The sequence below is a fragment of the Macrosteles quadrilineatus genome, unplaced genomic scaffold, assembly GCF_028750875.1.
Source record: "Macrosteles quadrilineatus isolate MER2022 unplaced genomic scaffold, UCM_ALF_1.0 Scaffold_2__2_contigs__length_208266976, whole genome shotgun sequence".
Taxonomy (NCBI): Eukaryota; Metazoa; Arthropoda; class Insecta; order Hemiptera; family Cicadellidae; genus Macrosteles; species Macrosteles quadrilineatus.
Genome location: NW_026542595.1, coordinates 123962783 through 123982348, shown reverse-complemented (window position 1 = coordinate 123982348; position 19566 = coordinate 123962783). Strand labels below are relative to the sequence as shown.

Sequence of the window (19566 nt, the reverse complement as noted above, 5' to 3'; positions counted from 1 at the left end):
TTCAACAGTCCTTTAGACAATTTGAAAAGTCACATTTATTGTGTCGTTGAACATGAGAAGGTCAGACCACATCAAAACATCCAAAGCTGGATATTAAATAATGATAGTGAATGAAAGATTTATCTCAGAAATATATCTGAGTAAAAGATGCAAAATATCCAACTTAAGATATGGCAAGTTGAATTTATTAGGTGAGAATAAAAAAGGATTATAAACCCTTTCCACTTAAGTTTACAAAATGCCATATCACTATTTTAAATTGATGTAAATGAGTGATTATCACAGACATGATTCAAAGAAAACACGTGGTACCTAGGTTCACAGTTCACAGTCCACTGCATGTTAGAATATTCCGCAAAATTCTATAAATTGCAAAAACTTAAGTAGCAGGAGAGCGGAGATTAGTAAGAACCATAATTGAAGAAAGTCTCTGTTTAAAAAAAATCAACTCCAAATTAAATAGATTTGAAAGAAAATTCGAGCGAGTATCAGGAGAGCTGAAGATACTAGGAAACTGAATCGACGGAGCCAAAAGCGCGCGCAAAAGGAGATAAAGAAGTGTAAACAACAATGGCGGACGATGTAAACAGACGCGGCGACCCGCGGGTCGGGGATTCCCCGATAACGGATAACGCCGGAATGCGATATCTGTTATCTAATTGTTTTTTTAATTGGGGTCAATTGGGGTTAAACGTTTGATTGGCGCTATCGGCTGATTACTGGAGGTCAGGGGTCAAGGATTGTAAACAATAAACAAGGTATGGCTTTGCGGGGGGCAACACCTGTTGCCCCAAATGCACCCTCTCTGTACTACTCGTATCTTCTCTAAGTGATAAAAAACTAATTTTCTACACTTCACTCAAATGCAAACTAATATTTGACACGGGTTTTTTGTAAAAATATAAACAGCTCCAAAAGAGCTAAAATACATTCAATTGGGTCAATAAAATACCCCCTTTTTACAATCCTTTCAATTTACAAATGCGAGTTGGTGATTTCCGTTTTTGAAATCAAAATTTCTTTTAAGTTTACGACCTCACGTCAAGAGAATATCCCTGATACTGGTATTCTAAAATATTTTACTAACCTACCTTATTTTCTTTTTCTTTTATCTTTTCTCCTTATTTCTTTTTCTTTTTCTTTTTGTTTTCTTTTATTTTTGTACCTTACCCCCAAAACGTCAACAGCCCTCTGTTCTGTCAACAACTGCGTTCTGTTATAAGTACACAACAAAACTTATTGTAACTTGTTGTTATGTAACTTAACATATACTTACGGTTGTTATATCTTCCGATGTATGCTATGGCGCAGTGCATCTTCTCGAAGCTGGAGAAACTGGGATACAAACAGCCTGAAGATACGTTCCACCCCCTCCCTTCATAGACCTTCAGATCACCGCCTATATAGAAACTGTCATGTGTTAGGTTATGATGATACTGATTGGAATCTAATTACATTTAGTAATTTTTCTTTTAAATTCTATATGTTTGTACATTCTTGTCCACATGTAGGATTAAAACTAAATTGTAAGTAACTTATGCAAGAGAGGCTTATAAGTAAGTGCGTTTGATTCTAAATGCTAACAACATGTTATACATAACATTTTCCGGGGAAAATGTTTTGTCTATTCGAAGCATTGTTTTGTAGTTATAGATATCACTTAGCCGGGGGGGGGGGGGGGGGATTTTTATTTTATACGCAGTAACAGAGATTGGTAACTTTAGTACTTTGATTGTTAAAAATTTTCAAATAGCTCTAAAAATTAACAGACTATGATATTAATCATGCATAAAATACCATTGGCGATTGGTGCGATTTGAATACGAACCTTAATGGCACAGTTATCCGCATTAGTTATTAACCTGCTCGCGCCAAAAAGAAAATCTAAATCCTCCATTAATACTTCAAACCAAATGGACGTTTTTATATTTGAAATTAGCATGATGAATGATTTTGTGTTGGTTTTATTATTTATAAAATCGCATCTATATCACGACACTACTGTATGATCAATCAAAGTAAACTTAAGAATACATTTTTGTTTGTGTACGATCGAAAACAACGAAGGTAAGTTATTTTGTTAAAAGTTTCCCCAACCTGGTACAATATTTCTTAAGTGTGTCGAGATATTTTGTAGATTACTTTCAGGTTTGTTGTTTCGGCTGTGCCTTATGTTGTTTTTCAATTACTGATTCGATATTTGAAAATAAACCACGACATTTCTTCAAACCCTAACAGAAAATGAAAACCGCACTTGGATTTAAAATGAAAGACATTATTGATCATTATTATTGACATTATTTTTGACATTATTGACATTATTGTAACCTTAAAACTCTTAAAAGTTTACGCCTCAATAATTTCTACATCTTAATTGGAAAATGCATTGTAAGCATCAATATGTAATTTATTTGCAAGGTTAATTTATAATATAATATAATTATATTGAAAATATCTTATTTAAAATAACAGTCATATATTTATACAAATAACTGAAAAAGGGCACCCAATGGTAAACTCGCAATACAGCCTTTCCAATGCATTGGTTTTTTTTATTCAAGAAATAATACTATACTAAGGAATTATAAAAAAGTTGTACAATATTTTTTGTTTGCATTTAGAGTCAAGGTATGTAAATGATAAACATGTCAAAAGGGGATGATTGGCACCTCACTCGAACCAGAGGAGCAAGCTGGTCTGGTAGAGCGCAGGAGTTCGGTTTCTGAGGTCTCGGGTTAAAGTCTCACCAAATCCCCAAGGAATTTATCTAAGTGATAATGCCGCACCCCTTAGGCCTAGCCTGAAGAACGTGACATCCGATCCCGGACTAGAGGCTATCGTCCTAGCTTACAACGCTAGGCTAGTTTGGAGGTTTATCTGACTTCTAGGATGTTCAAACAAAACAAAAACTACACTTGAACGTATTGATTGACCTTAGTATACAGGGTAATACTTAGAACGGCGTATCTGCTGTTGTGTACATTTTCTAATGACATTTACAAAATGATTCGATGTCTCAAAATTTAACTTTTGAGCTTCAAATGGGGCTTTAGCATTAAAATTTTGGATACTCGAATACTAAAACTATATATTCAAGTAGAGGTAAATTTGTATTGTGACCTACTTGTATTGTATATCGGACATCCCCATGTCCATGTGGCGTTGTTGGGTTTTCCTCATAACTCTGCCACACTCCTCCTGGGTGAAACACTCGTCAGTCTGCGCGTAGGTCCAGAGCACCCATGGGTGAGGCCATGGGACGGGCTTCGGGTGGTCCACGTCAGTCCTAGGGGGAAGTGCACCCCACTCTGCTCTTGACACAACTTGTATTTTCTTCTCCCAGGCGGACTCAGTTTTGGGTGTTGGATCATCGGGTGGAAATTTCGGAAGCCTGAATTTAAGCTGTACAAATTCGTGTTGACGTGTTTAGAATCAATTAATAAAATCTCCTCTCTTAATGGGGGTATTTACAAATTAACTATCCTTCCATGTTTTTTTTTTCTATAGCCTGTATGATTTTACCAGTCTCTTGACACCCTGTCTACCTAGGACTATACTGGGCCTTAAACTACTGGGAAGTTTCCAGATAGACGGAAGGTCAGGAAACAGTTTCCTAAATACAGACTATAATATAAAGAGATGCAATAAACATTAATTATTGCTTTTAAGATCTTAAAACATATTATAGCTTAATGTAGTTTTGTCTAGTAATTGTTTAAACTCTATAAACATTCGATAGGTGGTTATGCGTCCAATGTAGTACTCTGTAGTCAAGGACAAATTTAATTAATTAATTATATGACATATCTAACAGCATCGGTAAAATGTTGTTGCAATTAGCGTGTTCGTTTTAATTTATTATACTACGACTATGGTAGTGTGCATGCAAGCTGAACTCTTTTAATTATATTAACATTCAACAAATACCCTATGTTTATAACAATGTAAAAACTGTATTATGCAAACTAATCAAATTGTTGGTTTTATTAAGGTTTTAAATGATTAAATTTCAACGTTATATACGTAAAAATGTTTTGGTGAACTCACATGTTTCTGACTTAGTTGTTTGTAAAAAGCCATACTAGTTTTTCATTTACTACCAAAACATATTGACATTTCTTTAAGAACACCTATTAATTACAAAACTTAGTACTGTGTGTGATTTCGATTCCAACCACAAAATAAATATATCTTTCAGCTTAACTCAAAATCTTGTGGACGATCATGAACTCTTATCAATCTCTTTGTTAATGTTAAAAGCATATTTTTAATATCGGTAAAACTATCTACATGTTATCACTGTCTTGCCCATTCTTAAGAGTGATATGTCATATTAGTTACTGTTTATCAAATTAGTTATAACGCTCATTCTACTGTGTTTTTTACAATTGAATTATAACAAAAAACTAATTAAAACACAGCTGAAAATTCGACTAATAAGTGAAATATAATTTTCAACAACGATAAATAAAAATAAAAATAGTACTGGTAATACATAACACTGTAAAAAGAACAAAAAAACTTCAATAATAACGTCAGTTATTATTTGTATGTGATTTTAGAACCTAAATTACTTATCAGTAATAGGTCCATAAAAAAAATACTTTTACATTTACTGTACATAAATAAAGAACGGGTACTCGTGTATATTAACAGTTATTTTATTAACAAAACATTTAACAACAAGTATATGGACAAATTAAATTTTAGGTTATTTAATTTAGCAAATTGTTTGAGCAAATTTGCTTATAGGGAAGTAGCCTTAGGTTGCACGGTGAAACCTAGATCCAGTACAATATTTATCTTCGCGAAACAACAGATCGGACTACTAGAAGGGGTTTTATGCGGAAAAATTATTTTTGACCCTCAAAACGTAAGGTTTGGCAGTTACTTTGATAACCATGCTATAGGAATAAAAAAAAAAAAAACAATTAATGCAATATACTGAAACTTTGTTGTACAGGTTATAGTGCAGTAGAAATAATCGAAAATATAGCTTAAGGTGGAACTAATTGCAACACAAATAATTCTTGCTGTGAATGGTAGGTAGTATGCTTCTAATCAACATACTAAAAATATACATCCGTACTGTGGCGCAAAATACGTTTTTTGGCCGCCATCTTGAAAAAAGTGTCAAAATTTTAATATTCGTAAAAATAACTTTTTGGGTATCAAATTATAGGAAATTTAATGCTGAAAAATGTTATAATAGTGGTTATAAGCACTATTTAGAAATACGATCGTAGTACAAAATACCCCCGCCGCAGCAAACCTGCAGACTAAACGAATTTCCATTTGTCTTAATTGATTTTCAATTAAATCTAGTAATTCAGTTTTAAAAATCTTTGTACAACTAAATATAGAGTTCTACTGGACCGATTTTATAACCTAATGGGTCATTGGAAAGGAATTCGTGTAGATTTTGAAATAATTATTAAAGTTTGATTTTTTAAGATTTGCTAGGTGAAACCCGTCAACGTCGACAAATAGCTTAGGTACTGTTGAGTTTGCTAGTAAGATCTTTTTAACTATAAATCGATGATAGATAACTCCATTTTTAAACAATTTGGATCGTTTATAATTTAGCAGTGTGCTTTAGGTACGTCCAATCTCAATAATCAATAATTCCAATGGAATCTGGTATTTCACTGAAGATTTTTAGATAAAAACATATAGGATAATGCAACTGCTGGAATACATTTTTAATTGAAGTAAAAATTGAAAAAATCCAATTTAATTGTTGTCGTAGGGTTATACATTTGATAGATTAATGATGACAAATATGTGCTTGCATAGCTTTGAGACCAAAATTATGAAAATCGGTCCGGTAGAAGAGCCAAACGAACTCGAAAAAAACAAATTTAACTCCCATAAGTAATGTACAGGGAGGCAGTTTGTGCATAGCTCAAAATATACGTCAAAATGAGTGCTGATGCTAGCAAATCTATGGTGCGTCTATAGATTTAGTTTAGAGCCGAATTCACACTATGTAGCAAAACCTGCTATATAACTTTTGCTATATACCATTGCTTTATAACTTTTGCTGTATGAAAAATTTACAAACAATTTTAGTGATTCTGGTGCTCGTGCTATATGTTATATGTAGCACAACCTCATTCGCATTCCGTATCGAAATGTGCGCTGAAGAGACATTGTTCGTGACAGCTATCGTGGTGATCTTGGAAGTCAGAGAGAGAGACAGACAGGAGCGAAGATTTTAGCAAGTTTTAGGTTTGACCGCTTCTTGCTTCGAGAAATAAGTACAGTGTAGCAGATTTATTACGGGACCTTAATGATGATGAATACCCTGACAATCCATAATTAAAACGCTAAATAAGGCGACGGTAACTTCAAAAACGTTTTATGTATGATCACAACGCCGGTTGTCCACGGAACAGTTCAATTAAGTTTATAATATCAATAGCCCCGATAATATCATCCCGATCCTAGGCACTGCCACTTTCCGTGTCCAGTCCTTCCATTGTAAACAAAGATCGCTGAGCAAAACCGTTCAGCGCTACATATAGGAGATGCTAGACGAAAAATATATGTATATCATTGCTACATATGGCAATGTTAGATGTAGCACGTATTTCTTTTGATATTTACCGACTCCCGATGGATAGCACAATTTTAGCTATATATAGCAGGATCTGCCACATATAGCAGTGTTATATAGCACTTTTGTAAAGTTACTTTTTCTACTTCTAGCAAATGTAATATAACATTGCTAGATGTTACACAAATCTGCAATGTAGCAGGTTTAGCTACATAGTGTAAACCCGGCTTAAGGCCAAAATTATGAAAATCGGTCTGGTAGAAGAGCTAACCCGACTCGGAAAAGAAAAACCAATTATTTTTATAGATTGCAATAATTGATTTACCAGTATGCATAATCTAACCATACGAAAAATGAGTTGATAATTTAACAGCTTATTGTTATTTAATTAAATTTTCTTTGATTAAATATTGTTGTTAACAATTTGCATTTGTGTTTAAAGTGTGTTTCTTATGTTAAGTGTGTTATTATGAGCTTAATATGTACCACATATTAGTGAGTAAAGTGGTGTATGGATTTCATAACCATTATTTTACTAGAGACCGTTGCATTAATTTAACCACAATGGGCTCTGTTGCTAGTCTATTAAATAAATAACATTAGGTTAAACGAAACGAGTACCAAGGTTTGCTGCTACAAGGAAACCAATTAAGTGTGTTTTTAGTAAAATATTAATTGTTTAGTATAAAATAAATAAATCTTGAAAGTTTTATCAAAATATATCCATAAACAAGGAAACTACAACTTTTTACCATATTCTCCATAAGAATAACAAAGGGATTTTAAATTTCCAATTTTTTGAATTTTCCCCGTTACCAATAATCGTACAAAACCCCTTTGATATACTTAACCATTTGTTTTTTAAGCTCTTTAAAAAGGTCTAGAGAGAAATTGGGGAATTTTACGTTTTAAGGGTCAAAAATGAAAAAAAAACAAATTTTAAAAGTATAAAATAACTTATAAATAGAAAACTTTTCAAATGCCAAATTTTTAAACGCACCTTTTTTCGCCCATATTGCATCACTGTTAACAGTATATTTTAAATTCAACCATTATATTCTTTTCCAGCATGAAATGTTCTATAATTTGATACCAAACCAGATTTTTTAACAATAATTTAAAATGTTACACTTTTTTTTAAATGGCGACCAAAAAACCGTATTTTGCGTAACAGTACAAATGTATATTTTTAGTATGTTTTTTATAAGTGTATTACCTACCATTTCTAACTGGAATAATTTCTGTTGCAATTAGTTCCACCTCAAACCCTATTTCTACTGCACTATTAGGAGAAAACGAAAAGAAATGAATTTTTAAATTCCCATGTATATATATATATAAGTAGTCTACTGTTGTATTTTTCTTGTTTGTGCATGTATTTTTTGTCAAATTTGGTAAATTTATTTGTTTATTACTGCACTATTAGTATTTTAACAACAAAACTTGTTTTTCCTGTAGAATAAAATTTATACAGGGTGTTTTTTTTTTTAAACTTGCATCTTTATTTATGTAAAAACCGCAATAGATAGAAATATGCAGTTTGCGGGAATCATCTATTGACGTAGGGGGCCCAATTTTTTTATATCAAAGTTACATTCACATCCCCCCCTTTCCCTCCCTGCCACCAACTTATTTTTTTTTAAATAGCAAGGTACCCCTTGTGACATATCAAATGAATGAGCATGAAAAAAGAAAATGTTTGATGAAAAAAAATTAAAAATCGGTTCATAAATTTGCGAGATATTTCCCCCCCCCCTTTCCCCGGAACTTGATTTTTTTTAATAGCAAAGTACCCCTTGTGACATATCAAATGAAAGAGCATGAAAAAAGAAAATTTTTGGTGAAATTTATATTTCATTTGATATGTCACAAGGGGTACTTTCCTATAAAAAAAAATCAAGTTCCGGGGAAGGGGGGGGGGGAAATATCTCGCAAATTTATGAACCGATTTTTAATTTTTTTTCATTATACATTTTCTTTTTTCATGCTCTTTCATTTGATATGTCATAAGGGGTACCTTGCTATTAAAAAAAAAAAATAAGTTGGGGGGAAAGGGGGGGAATGTAAATGTAACGTTGAATTCAAAACAATTGGGCCCCCTATGTTAATAGATGATTCCCGCAAACTGCATATTTCTATCTATTGCGGTTTTTACATAAATAAAGATGCAAGTTTTTAAAAACAAAAAAAACACCCTGTATATTCGTTTAACTGAATGTTATTCAAAAGGGAATAAATCTGATAACTTTAAGCAACAATTTCAGTCCAAACAAATCTTAATTCACTCAGTCTGCAAGTTTGCTGTGGTTGAAATAATTTATTTTTAATTAGGAATATAAGTACACGTTATTAATGCTCTGAACGAGTACAATTCCACGCTTCCTTCACACACATACACATTAGTATACGAAACTATTTTATTTATACACCACAATTTGTACTATACATCCTCAGATGTGTCTAGGTTATATTGTTTAACTGACTCTGGCACTACTACGGGTTCAGCGTTGTAGGGTAGCCCTTTCTGCTGTTCTTCCCAAGAACTGTTAGTCGTACTTTTATACAATATTGTCCTGTCATTTTCCGAACCTGGAGGTGGTTGCCACACTTTATATTGTAGGAATTCTGGGTTGCAGTCCCCTAAGTACTGGTAGACCAAATTCTTCACTGCATTATAGTTAGGATTGATGTATTTCTGTTCGATCCCGTACTTGATAATGGCATCCTTCGCTGCATATTGCTCAGGTGTTGCTGGGTCATCTAAACATAGTGTTTATTAGTTTTACTAGTCTTATTTCCCGGAATTATATTTCCACTTTAGGCTAGGTCTAAAAGGGGTTATAGCATTGTAACAAAGCTATTAGTGATTGGCGGGGCTTGAAACCGAGATCCAGGGGACCGAAGTCCAGACCTCTACCACTAGACCGGCTTGCAAGCCCATGACGTGTGTCTTTTAGAGCACTGTGTATTTTTTCATTGATACCAAACTAAATGCAAGGAACAAAATGGATAATCATCTACATCTGTAGTCCACATCCAACAATTTCAATTAGAAAATGTCAAAGGTTAATTTAATTTATTTTACTCGGAAACCCTTTTAAGCAAGTGGCGATGATTATATCTATTGATTTGTTCATTTCGAGTAAATAAAACCCCACATTAACACAGAAACTCTTAGTTAGTTTTTGCTGTATGATCTATTAAATGTATATACACAACTAACCAGCATGGCCCAGTCATATACTACACTTTACCTTATAGTGTAAGATAATTTTAAGGCTATTAGTGTTATTGATACAAACATGTGTTGCAAATAGTTGAATTTAAATACCAACCTTGGAAATCCATGCCTATCTTAGCAATGGTAATGAACTTTCCTTTTAGTCCAATCTCATCATAGTATGGGTCATAGTTGGAGGTGTTCTTGAGCCAACCTCTGCCCTCATATATGGTTCCATCCGGGGCAATGTAGAAACTAAAATAAGGTAAACTTAGCAAAAGAAAATAAAATTCCATAATACAGTAATACTTGTAAGTACTATTTTAAATCGAGAAGTTTAAATATTTCTTGAAGAACCTTTTAAAGTTGGATTTTTCTAACATTATAAAGAGTAATTTAATCATGAATAGTTTTATTTTAGAATGTACCTAAAACCTAAAAAAAACCCTACTAAAATAATCATATTCTTAGTGGATTTCTTAAGTAATTAATCGTTCCTACCTTCGTATCATTAGCTATGTAGCTCTAGCCGTATATAACTGCCATGTCCTTGATTACTCTTCCATAATTTAATAGAACAGCCATTTTTTTTTGTAGTTTGTTATTGTTTTTATTCCAAACTAAATACAATGTTGGTTTTATACTTTAGATTTTTATATTTAATTAGCTATTGCGCATTAACAATTTAGGGTTTACAGCACCTGCCATGCATTTTTAAAAGGTAAGAAATATGTGTTGATAATTACAGGTTTCGGTGGAATGTAACTATCAAATATATCACGAGCCCAGGAAATGCATGCATCCTTATGATTAGCTTCGTTGGTGGTATCATTACCGGATACATGTCCAGAGGATATGTGTGTCTAGTGTGTAGGTGTGTGATAAAACCATAAACAAAGCCAATCAAGTGGATTTAATGTATTGCTGGAATAAATGTGTTTGAAAATTGCAATTATCCGGAAAAACAAACACATGGCTGTTCGGCTATTCGGAGATGCATGACAGGTACAACATGCAAACCAATTATAGGCAAAATAGCAGTTCCGAGTATATAACAACAAACTTTTGTATTTTTAAACTAATTCCAGCCTTTGATGAATTGAACATACTTATGCTTCATGTCGGCCATTTCATGTATACCCATGTGGCATTTCTGCATGAAGCGCATCAGCTGACAGCATTCCTCCTTGTCGTGGCAGGACAGCGAGGCTGCATGAACAAACGCCACGTCCCTTACTGGAGGCTCCAGAGGGTCCAAGTGACAGGGAGGCATGGCACCCCACTCGGTCCGCGTAACCATCGCCAGTGTCATCTTGCTGGAGAAGAGACTGCTGGAAAATTCACAATTTACATACTTAACTTTACGTTGTGGAAACATTTCTTTACGTAGGTTCCAAGACCAGACTTTTTTTGTAAATTACACTGAAGTATAAAATTTAAGGAGATTCATATGTCTAAATACCTATTAATGATTAGTTGATGAAACTGTAAATACGACGTTCATCAAAACCAATCTTTATTGAAAACCATGCGTTTTTTATGCATCTTTATTATCTTTCAATGTTTGGATGTTTCTTTCTTTCTAATTAATGCTAAGTAGAACGTATTTGATATTAAATTATTGAATTCATACTGAAAAATAATGTTCTATCATGTTTTATGAAATTAAGAAAACTAATTCAATCTTTTTTTTCAAAAGCCCTACATAATTTTGGATGCTTAGACCTAATAAGGTGAACAATTATCCAATAAGGATTTGCAATCCATATTTCTTTTTTACTTCTATGTTTACACATTTGTTTCCCAAATTCTTTTAGAGGCTATAGTTTTTTTTTTATCTGTCTAGTACAATTTAAATAGTGATTTAATTTAATAATTTACTCTCAAAATAGCACGGCCAATTGCCTCACTTGGTGAACTGTTAGGCTATAAGTAGTATGTCATAATTACTGAGACTTAAGCATAGTTAATTTTAAACTCACCTGAAACCTTTCAGGAATACTGTATGACACTTTATTCACATTTTACCACCTATTTATATATAAAGAGAAATAAACAATGACTATCACATATTACTTAAAATAAAAATAACAACATCTGTTTGGAAACAATTTAAGAACGTGAAACCCAAATTTGACAAGAGTGTGCAAACTTTCATCACATAACCTTGGGCTTGACACTGCCGACTTGCATAATTCAAACCAATCGATTAATAAATAGTTATTATTTATAAAAATAGTAGTACAACAATGATATGTTCATTAACTAATACAACAGAATAATACAATTTATCTTTCAAATTTGAAACGTCTTAAGGATTATTAATTGTTGCTAATTACAATAACTATACTTACTTTGTCACTGGTTTACATACACTCGCACGTTTCTGTAGCAAATCATTGCATGTTTGTGTCTAGAACTATCACTTCAGTCACACTTCTGATAAAACTGTTATCTTTTATTTTTTTTTCTCTCCGTGAAGTGGTGAATAAAAATTATACAAGACTAATGTAGTGTTAACAAAATAATAACAATGTAATTAGTAGTTGAATGAACTCATATATTTATGTTTGAAAGAACTCTCTCTTATTTAATTCAGTATAATTCCATACTTAGCCTAAACATGTGTCATATTTATAAACAAAAGCTATGATACATAAGAACAGGAAGTATGGTAATTGGTAAGTATAAATCTTTTCGAAAAATATTTATTTTAAGTTGATAAACCCAGTTCGTTCGTATTATAGAAACATATAAATAAGTAGAAGGCCTTAACAATGTTGTTATTATATAATCGAACTATTGGTCCTATTTGTCACTAAATATGTACTAGGTTCAAAGTCAATCGTTTTATCTCTAATACTTTATTTCTTTAATACTTTATATATGGTTTCTGAAGAATGGACACATTTGTAAAATCACACACAGGCAGGCAGTAAACTAGGCACTTTAGACCCATTTTCATCCGATATTTGTTATTCATTTGAGCTTATGAAGAATAACTCAAATTCTTTCCAGGGGGTTTATATACACCCTGTATATATTTTTATAAACTAACGATGCTTTTCAACTATGGAGTTTTTAACATACTAAACAAATGTGTACTCTTTAATGTAATGCATCCTAATGACCTTTGTAGACAGGGAGGTTACGCCAGAAATTACGGTTATTTTTATAAGAGTATTCACTAGTTTTTCAACGCTCACCCTTTAAAACAAAGGTTGAATTAAAAGTGATTTTATAGTGAAAGATTATATAGTGAAGTGATTATATAGCAAGATTAGTTTTTTTTTATGAGTAAGAGTTTAAGCATAGTAAATTGCAATTAATGAGTCCCAACTCCCAGGTTTATTTTATTTTAAATTCAACAGCAAAAACTGTTAAACTCCCACATCTAATTTCTTTTCTTAATTTAGATCTGAACCGTCCATTTGAAATCCTACCTTTGAAGCTTGTCCCAAGAGCTGAATGGGGAGCTCAGGCCGCTACGTCAAGAGAGAGATACAAAGAGTATCCCATTCGATGGGTCGTTGTTAGGTTTACAGAGTCGGAGGAGTGCTTCAGCAAAGAGGAATGTTCAAAAGTGCTTCAGCGACTTCAGCGAGAACAGATGGAACAGGGGCTTACAGACATAAAACACAAGTAGGTATGGGGTGGGAAAGTAGTATGTTGGATGGTATATAGATATCTTCAACAGTTAATAGCTTTGCCATAAATTATTCCATTACGTGACGTTAAGAGGATTGAACTCGTCACTGTCCGAAAGAAAGAAACTATAAATCCTAGGTGTTTTATTGGATGGTTCTTGATAAACATACTTAATTGAGTAAATATTTAGTTTCAGAAATAAACTGTTACTGATTGCTATACTTGAGGGAGGAAATTAAAAATAACGTAGGTAAAGAATTCGTGTTACTTGGAAAACCTTTCCTGGAAATATACTTTACCAACGTTAACTGTAATTAAGTTGGGCATTGTATATTGTTTTGTTTGAAATGAAATGCCATTCACAATTTAGACATAATATTAAAGTGATGGCTCTTAGTGAACTGCGTAAAGTAAATTCATGGAAATACTATTATTAAGTGTGTGAAAAACGTTATGTGGATATTTATAGGGATGCAATGTCGATAAGATATTCCCTGGTGTGGATTAATGTCTGCACTTGTGAGTATTACGACTATCCACAGTACTAACCTAATAATTAGACAAATTCGTAAAATACCAAGGCAAAAATGTGGATGGATTCCTCTATAAAACTGTAGTTCCCTTGGTTGCCCTTAGCTGTATGGGCTATTAATTAACAACTGTGTATGTCGGCCTTAGTCACTAACAGACTACAAGATCGTGCCACTCATCCTACACTCATCCTTCACTCATACTTGGCTTAAAACAACTACTTATATGGTCACAGTTTCCCAGAAAAGTATTAAAATAAGTAAAGTATTAAAGATATAATCTGTATTTATTGTATGATAATTTTAGAACGATAATTTATTAACGCAATTTCATTGTAAAAACTTCATTACTGAAAGCTTATTTATTTTATTGACGTTAACAAAATTAACAATTAAAAGTTATCCATTCTAGAGTTACTTTCAATTTTGATGAATAAAATTGTTGCTCACATTGAAATTATGTTTTATGATAGCGGAATAAGTTTTAAACAAGATACAGTTTTGAAAAGTTTTAATGAAGTTGTAAAATCAAATAATTTATCTCCACCAATTACAGAGTCGTAATCTAGAGCTTGGAAACATCATTTTAAGGGCTCGCTATAAGCTTATATCGTATTTTATAAGATATTTTCTTTATTGAAACAAAAGCAAACTATTAAAACAATCTTTAAGTATTACAACAAAATCAGTCCTACAAAGAGGTTGATATTTTTAAAATGATATACGAGACACATGGAACAAACTACGAACTTTAAATTACACAATTGAAATAAATAAATATTTTTAAACACCAACGAGTCACTCTTTATTCTCTCTAATCAGAACAAAATACACAAAAAGATACAATTGGTATTCTTACACATACTTTAAACAACAATAATTAATTCAAGGGAATACATAAAAGTATACAATATTTGAACACTATTTAAATTTATTTTTGGTTCTCAGATTTGGCTGTCATCATAGTCTAACTGTTTATATTTTGTTTTAATTTAAATATAAATTAATCCAAACTAGAAATGAATTTCACTCATGTTCTGTAAAGTGAACACCTCGAAACGCTCAAACTAGAAGGACTAGTTATGAACAAGTACATTAATTCTATGAAATGAAAATGAAATGAAATGAAATAATGCTTATTTCTCAACTGAAAAATACAGTTCATGGTATTTTAACATAATAAATTAAACAATCCTTGACTTAAAAATAACTTACAAAATAATATTAAAACTAAATGGCACAAAGAAAAAAAAAACCTTATCAACTTATATGGAAATTGTCTACATATGCAGGGCCTGTGCGTAGACATGAGTTGCGGGTAATTTGTTTAGTGAGTGGGAAAATTATTTTTGGAAATAATTGTTATGACTTGGCCCATTGATTTTACCTTCGACTTTATAAATGGCCAAGGTTAATTGTCGTGGTTTTATCTACAGCTTCATGGTAGGAGGCGACTGGTCTGTGTATGAAGGAAGAGGGTGGAAATACAAAGCAGGAGATCCCCTCACTCCGGACGTCGAAGGGGTGTGTCTTGACGTTGGCTACATCGGACCCTCCCCTCAGATCAGGCAGAGTATGTATCTAGGGTTGAATTTTATTGCTTCTTTAGCACATTTAATATGTAGGGAGTAAGGTATTATTCTGAGTCATAGGGTAAGACATGGATCAGGGACCGATTAACATTTGATGTCTCTAGAGGTCAAAAATACTTCAGTTCAAATTTACACACATATTTTATGTGTCCGTTTAGCATGAAATTTCGAGTCAAAATCATCCTGTTTTGATGTGAAAATCTAAATTTATTCGAACCGGTTCACAAGCGTAATCAGACTAAAAGGATAAGGTTAGTATTGGGTAATAATTGGAGTTTCCCATTTTTGACTCCCCCAAAATTGTGCAATTTCTTAAACTATTTCGTAGAGCTTAAAAGACAAATACATAATCTAGGTTATTGACGTGTTGATGATGTATGTCTAATGACTATGGACTATGGATGGATAAAAATAAAACTCTAAGGTTTTCATTCCTATGTTATTCTCACAGAAAATAAATAAACTTTTGTTTTTTGCATTTTTATGTGTGTATTTTGAACGTATTGAGCTAATTTGTTTATTCACTACTAAGCTATTATCATTTCAATAAAATAAATACACTCATTATTACCTTCCCTGTAGCAGAAAACGTAATTATTCACGAAATTTCATATTTTAGTAGGAAATAAGTCGGCCAATTTTTAATTTGTATTTTTATAAATATCGAACCATGTATACTAAAGTTTGTTCAGTCTACAGGTTTGACGGGGCAAATGTCACTATTTTCACCATTTCCTACGTTTATTTTAAAGAGAACAAAATTGTTAACAAAGTGCAGAATAAGTTATACAAGAGTATCTCATTTGATTTTATGTGGACAACAATAAACGACACAATATCTACTTGGCTAATAGTTACATGTTAAATTATCGTAGTTACATCACACATACTTCCAGAACCCGGTATCAAAGAAAAAGTTCACAAAAAAAAATACTGTTTTGAGACTGGGAATAATACACAAACTTCATTTAATTCATATTCAATTTTTTTTCTGTTATAAGGAAAGACAATGATTAAAGTAACGATTTACTTTGTTTTTCCAAAGTCAAGAAATTTAAATGAAATTGTTTTGTGTTTCCTACACTAAAACTTGAAAACTATCTTCATTTAATATTTGGATAGTTTCATTTGTACAATATATCTAAACAAGTTGTTAAGTGTCTTTATAAGTCACATGGTATATTATATTAGATTGTTTTAATTAGAAAGTTATTTTATTAGTTTCAATCATTTACATTTTATAGAAAAAACAGCACACCTATGTATCCTTAACAAATAGTTCACCATATAAATATAGTACCGAAATATAATTGTTTACGTTGATATACACTAATCTATTCCATTATTTTCAGTTAACTATCCATCAATCGAAATGAAAAACGCATACCACAGAATATTGGAATTCGGAGTAAATCATGGACTTGTAGATAGAAATTTTAACACCGATTCAGAATTTTCAAGTGACCGTATCCATGCAATACTGGATCCCTATCTAGTGAGTGATGTGTTGAAGGGTGATGACTAAGGATAAATCAATGGTGAAAAATGCAATTTCTATCTAAGGTGTTACAGTTTTCAGCAGAAACTAATTGAAACTCTCAAATTTTAGATATTTCGTATGTCTTCTTCTTCAAGGGAAAGGTATCTCGTATGCTATTGGTCTTTGTCTCCATGGGTCCCAATTGCGGTTGGCAAGCACTGGCAGAAATTGGTAATGTTTTCTAATCAGGCGTGGCTTGTGTCGTTGTCCGTATCTAATAAGCTCTTGCATTACTTCCATTACCTTTGTACCAGGAAATGCTCCTGGAATTTAATATACATTACCATTAATTAAAGTAAAATAAAACCTTTATTCTGTTAAGTGTTATCTAATTTATTACATTTAGATTATATTCAATGCTGTACTAATGTTGTTTAATTTATTTTAAAAATTACCTTTGCGCTTGGAAATGCTTTTAATGTAATACTATTGTACATGTAACTACTAATGAATACATGTTCATGTACTAATGAAATGTGTACGAGTGTAATAGAATTGTATTACTAATGCATTGCATAAAGTAGAATAAACTCTTTATGATATCAACCACTATCCAACTTACTGCAGTAACACTTCATTCAACGCAGTTTCTAGTTTAATATTGATATTTTTCAATAGGATGGAAAATGTACAATATTCATATAATCTAAGTTACATATACAGGGTGAGTTTTAAATGAGTCCCCCCTACTTTTTTCCACATTTCAAGATATCAAATCAGGACCACGTCAGATCATTAAAGAGTAGTAAGTACTTCATTTTGACTGGGTATAAATTTTTGGCCGCCATCTTGGATCCACCATATTGGATACAAGGTTATTTTTTCAAATGTAAAGGTAGGGTTGTGACCCATCGTTTTAAGCTACATTTTTATGCTAAATACGATGCTGCAATTTGTTTTTTAAAATCTTTATCCATTCTAAGGTTATGAGAACTTTTTATAACATTATTTTTAGCCCATTTTAACATTGTGCATTTAGAAACTAAGAACATAATCGCAAAATAGTGCTAGAAAAAGATTTATGTATATTATGTGGTGTATACTTATCTTTATCTAGTACTATTTTGCGATTATGTTCTTAGTTTCTAAATGCAAAATGTTAAAATGGGCTAAAAATAATGTTATAAAAAGTTCTCATAACTTTAGAATGGATCAAGATTTTAAAAACAAATTGCAGCATCGTATTCAGCATAAAAATCTAATTTAAAACGATGGGCCACAACCCTACCTTTACATTTGAAAAAAAAAACTTTGTATCCAATATTGCGGATCCAAGATGGCGGCCAAAATTTTATACCCAGTCAAAATGAAGTACTTACTACTCTACAATGATCTGACGTGGTCCGGAGTTGATATCTTAAGAAGTGTAGAAAAAATTAAGGGGGAACTAATTTAAAACTCACCCTGTATACATTCTAATAAAAAAGCCACAATAGAACGTTGAATGTGTTCATTACAGCTGAATGATGGAAAATTGGAAAAATAGTAAGTTAAAAATATTTCTCATATAAGTGTATTTTAAATCAACTAAATTCCCTTTGGAACTGGTGTAAATATTTTCCAAGCAATTTAATTTACTTTAAATGTACATACTTACCCTTTTTACGCTTATGTTTGCCGATGTAGCATATGTCGAATATTTCATCTTCTATTTCCGAATATTGTTTGTAAGTCTCGGTGGATGCAGTGTGCCACCCCCTCCCCTCATATAACGTTAGGTCTTTTGTAATGTAGAAACTGCAATGAAAAGCGCTAAATTTTAAAGAATGTAATTCTTTAGATTATGATAATACTTGTTAAAATGCTAACAGATGTGCCAGGTAGGCAGTAGAAAAAGCCTAACAAATAATTTAAGGTATTTTGGTTTAAAAGAAATTGCAATACCGGTATGGAACTTTAAATTTGTGGTGACACGGAAAAAACATATTAAAAATGCCCTCTCAAATAACCAGAGATCAAGAGGAAGTCCATAAGATTCCCTTTAAGGTTATTCAAGTATATAATATTATTCACGTTCAAGCGTCTATATTTCCAATTAAAGCAAATCTTCTTTGGGTACAAAATCGAGGCTAAGCTCTTCTCGGGAAAATATGTTACGTAGTACACTAATTATATCGAAAATTCAAGTTCCTTACAATTTTATTACCATTCAAAGGAAAATAAATAAACTTATTTTAAACAATGCTCATGACACGTACTGAGTTTGAAATACAAAGTTACTTTAATTTTTAATTTGCAAAGGAAATGTGTTTATTACGAAATTCAAAGTGTTTTTATATTTTGACTATAAAACTATTACCGGAGTTTGGCTGTTTAATTACAGGACACCTTGTGTATTTGCTTATGCACCAAATTATACTTCCGACATATACAGAATACACATATACATATTACCAATTCGTGCATTACATACTAATACTTCCCACCTATCTAAAACCTTCTCACACCTCATTACTCCCACTTATTTGTGCATGTAC

The 19566-nt window shown here is 32.1% G+C and overlaps 3 protein-coding genes across 6 annotated transcripts; 1 reads left to right on the top strand and 2 right to left on the bottom strand.

The window, feature by feature from the left end:
• Window positions 1-1009: 1009 nt before the first annotated feature.
• On the bottom strand, window positions 1010-4221 carry LOC128987933 (peptidoglycan recognition protein 3-like). 2 transcript variants are annotated; one of them, XM_054409042.1, is made up of 3 exons: window positions 4048-4221; window positions 3125-3402; window positions 1010-1410 (listed from the first exon to the last, which is right to left on the bottom strand). In XM_054409042.1, exons 1-3 carry the CDS (start codon window positions 4078-4080, stop codon window positions 1200-1202), a joined length of 522 nt encoding a protein of 173 aa, XP_054265017.1. In that variant the 5' UTR covers window positions 4081-4221; the 3' UTR covers window positions 1010-1199. The 2 variants fall into 2 exon arrangements, with proteins under 2 accessions (XP_054265017.1, XP_054265018.1); XM_054409043.1 differs by having other exon boundaries at window positions 1277-1399.
• Window positions 4222-8717: 4496 nt separating this feature from the next.
• LOC128987931 (peptidoglycan recognition protein-like) lies at window positions 8718-12221 on the bottom strand. 2 transcript variants are annotated; one of them, XM_054409039.1, is made up of 4 exons: window positions 12134-12221; window positions 10889-11110; window positions 9895-10034; window positions 8718-9319 (listed from the first exon to the last, which is right to left on the bottom strand). In XM_054409039.1, exons 2-4 carry the CDS (start codon window positions 11089-11091, stop codon window positions 9000-9002), a joined length of 663 nt encoding a protein of 220 aa, XP_054265014.1. In that variant the 5' UTR covers window positions 11092-11110; window positions 12134-12221; the 3' UTR covers window positions 8718-8999. The 2 variants fall into 2 exon arrangements, with proteins under 2 accessions (XP_054265014.1, XP_054265013.1); XM_054409038.1 differs by having other exon boundaries at window positions 10889-11107; window positions 12134-12209.
• Window positions 12222-12383: 162 nt separating this feature from the next.
• On the top strand, window positions 12384-17390 carry LOC128987932 (peptidoglycan-recognition protein SC2-like). 2 transcript variants are annotated; one of them, XM_054409041.1, is made up of 4 exons: window positions 12384-12460; window positions 13196-13421; window positions 15394-15530; window positions 17159-17390. In XM_054409041.1, exons 1-4 carry the CDS (start codon window positions 12451-12453, stop codon window positions 17272-17274), a joined length of 489 nt encoding a protein of 162 aa, XP_054265016.1. In that variant the 5' UTR covers window positions 12384-12450; the 3' UTR covers window positions 17275-17390. The 2 variants fall into 2 exon arrangements, with proteins under 2 accessions (XP_054265016.1, XP_054265015.1); XM_054409040.1 differs by having other exon boundaries at window positions 16902-17390.
• The last annotated feature ends 2176 nt before the right edge of the window (window positions 17391-19566 follow it).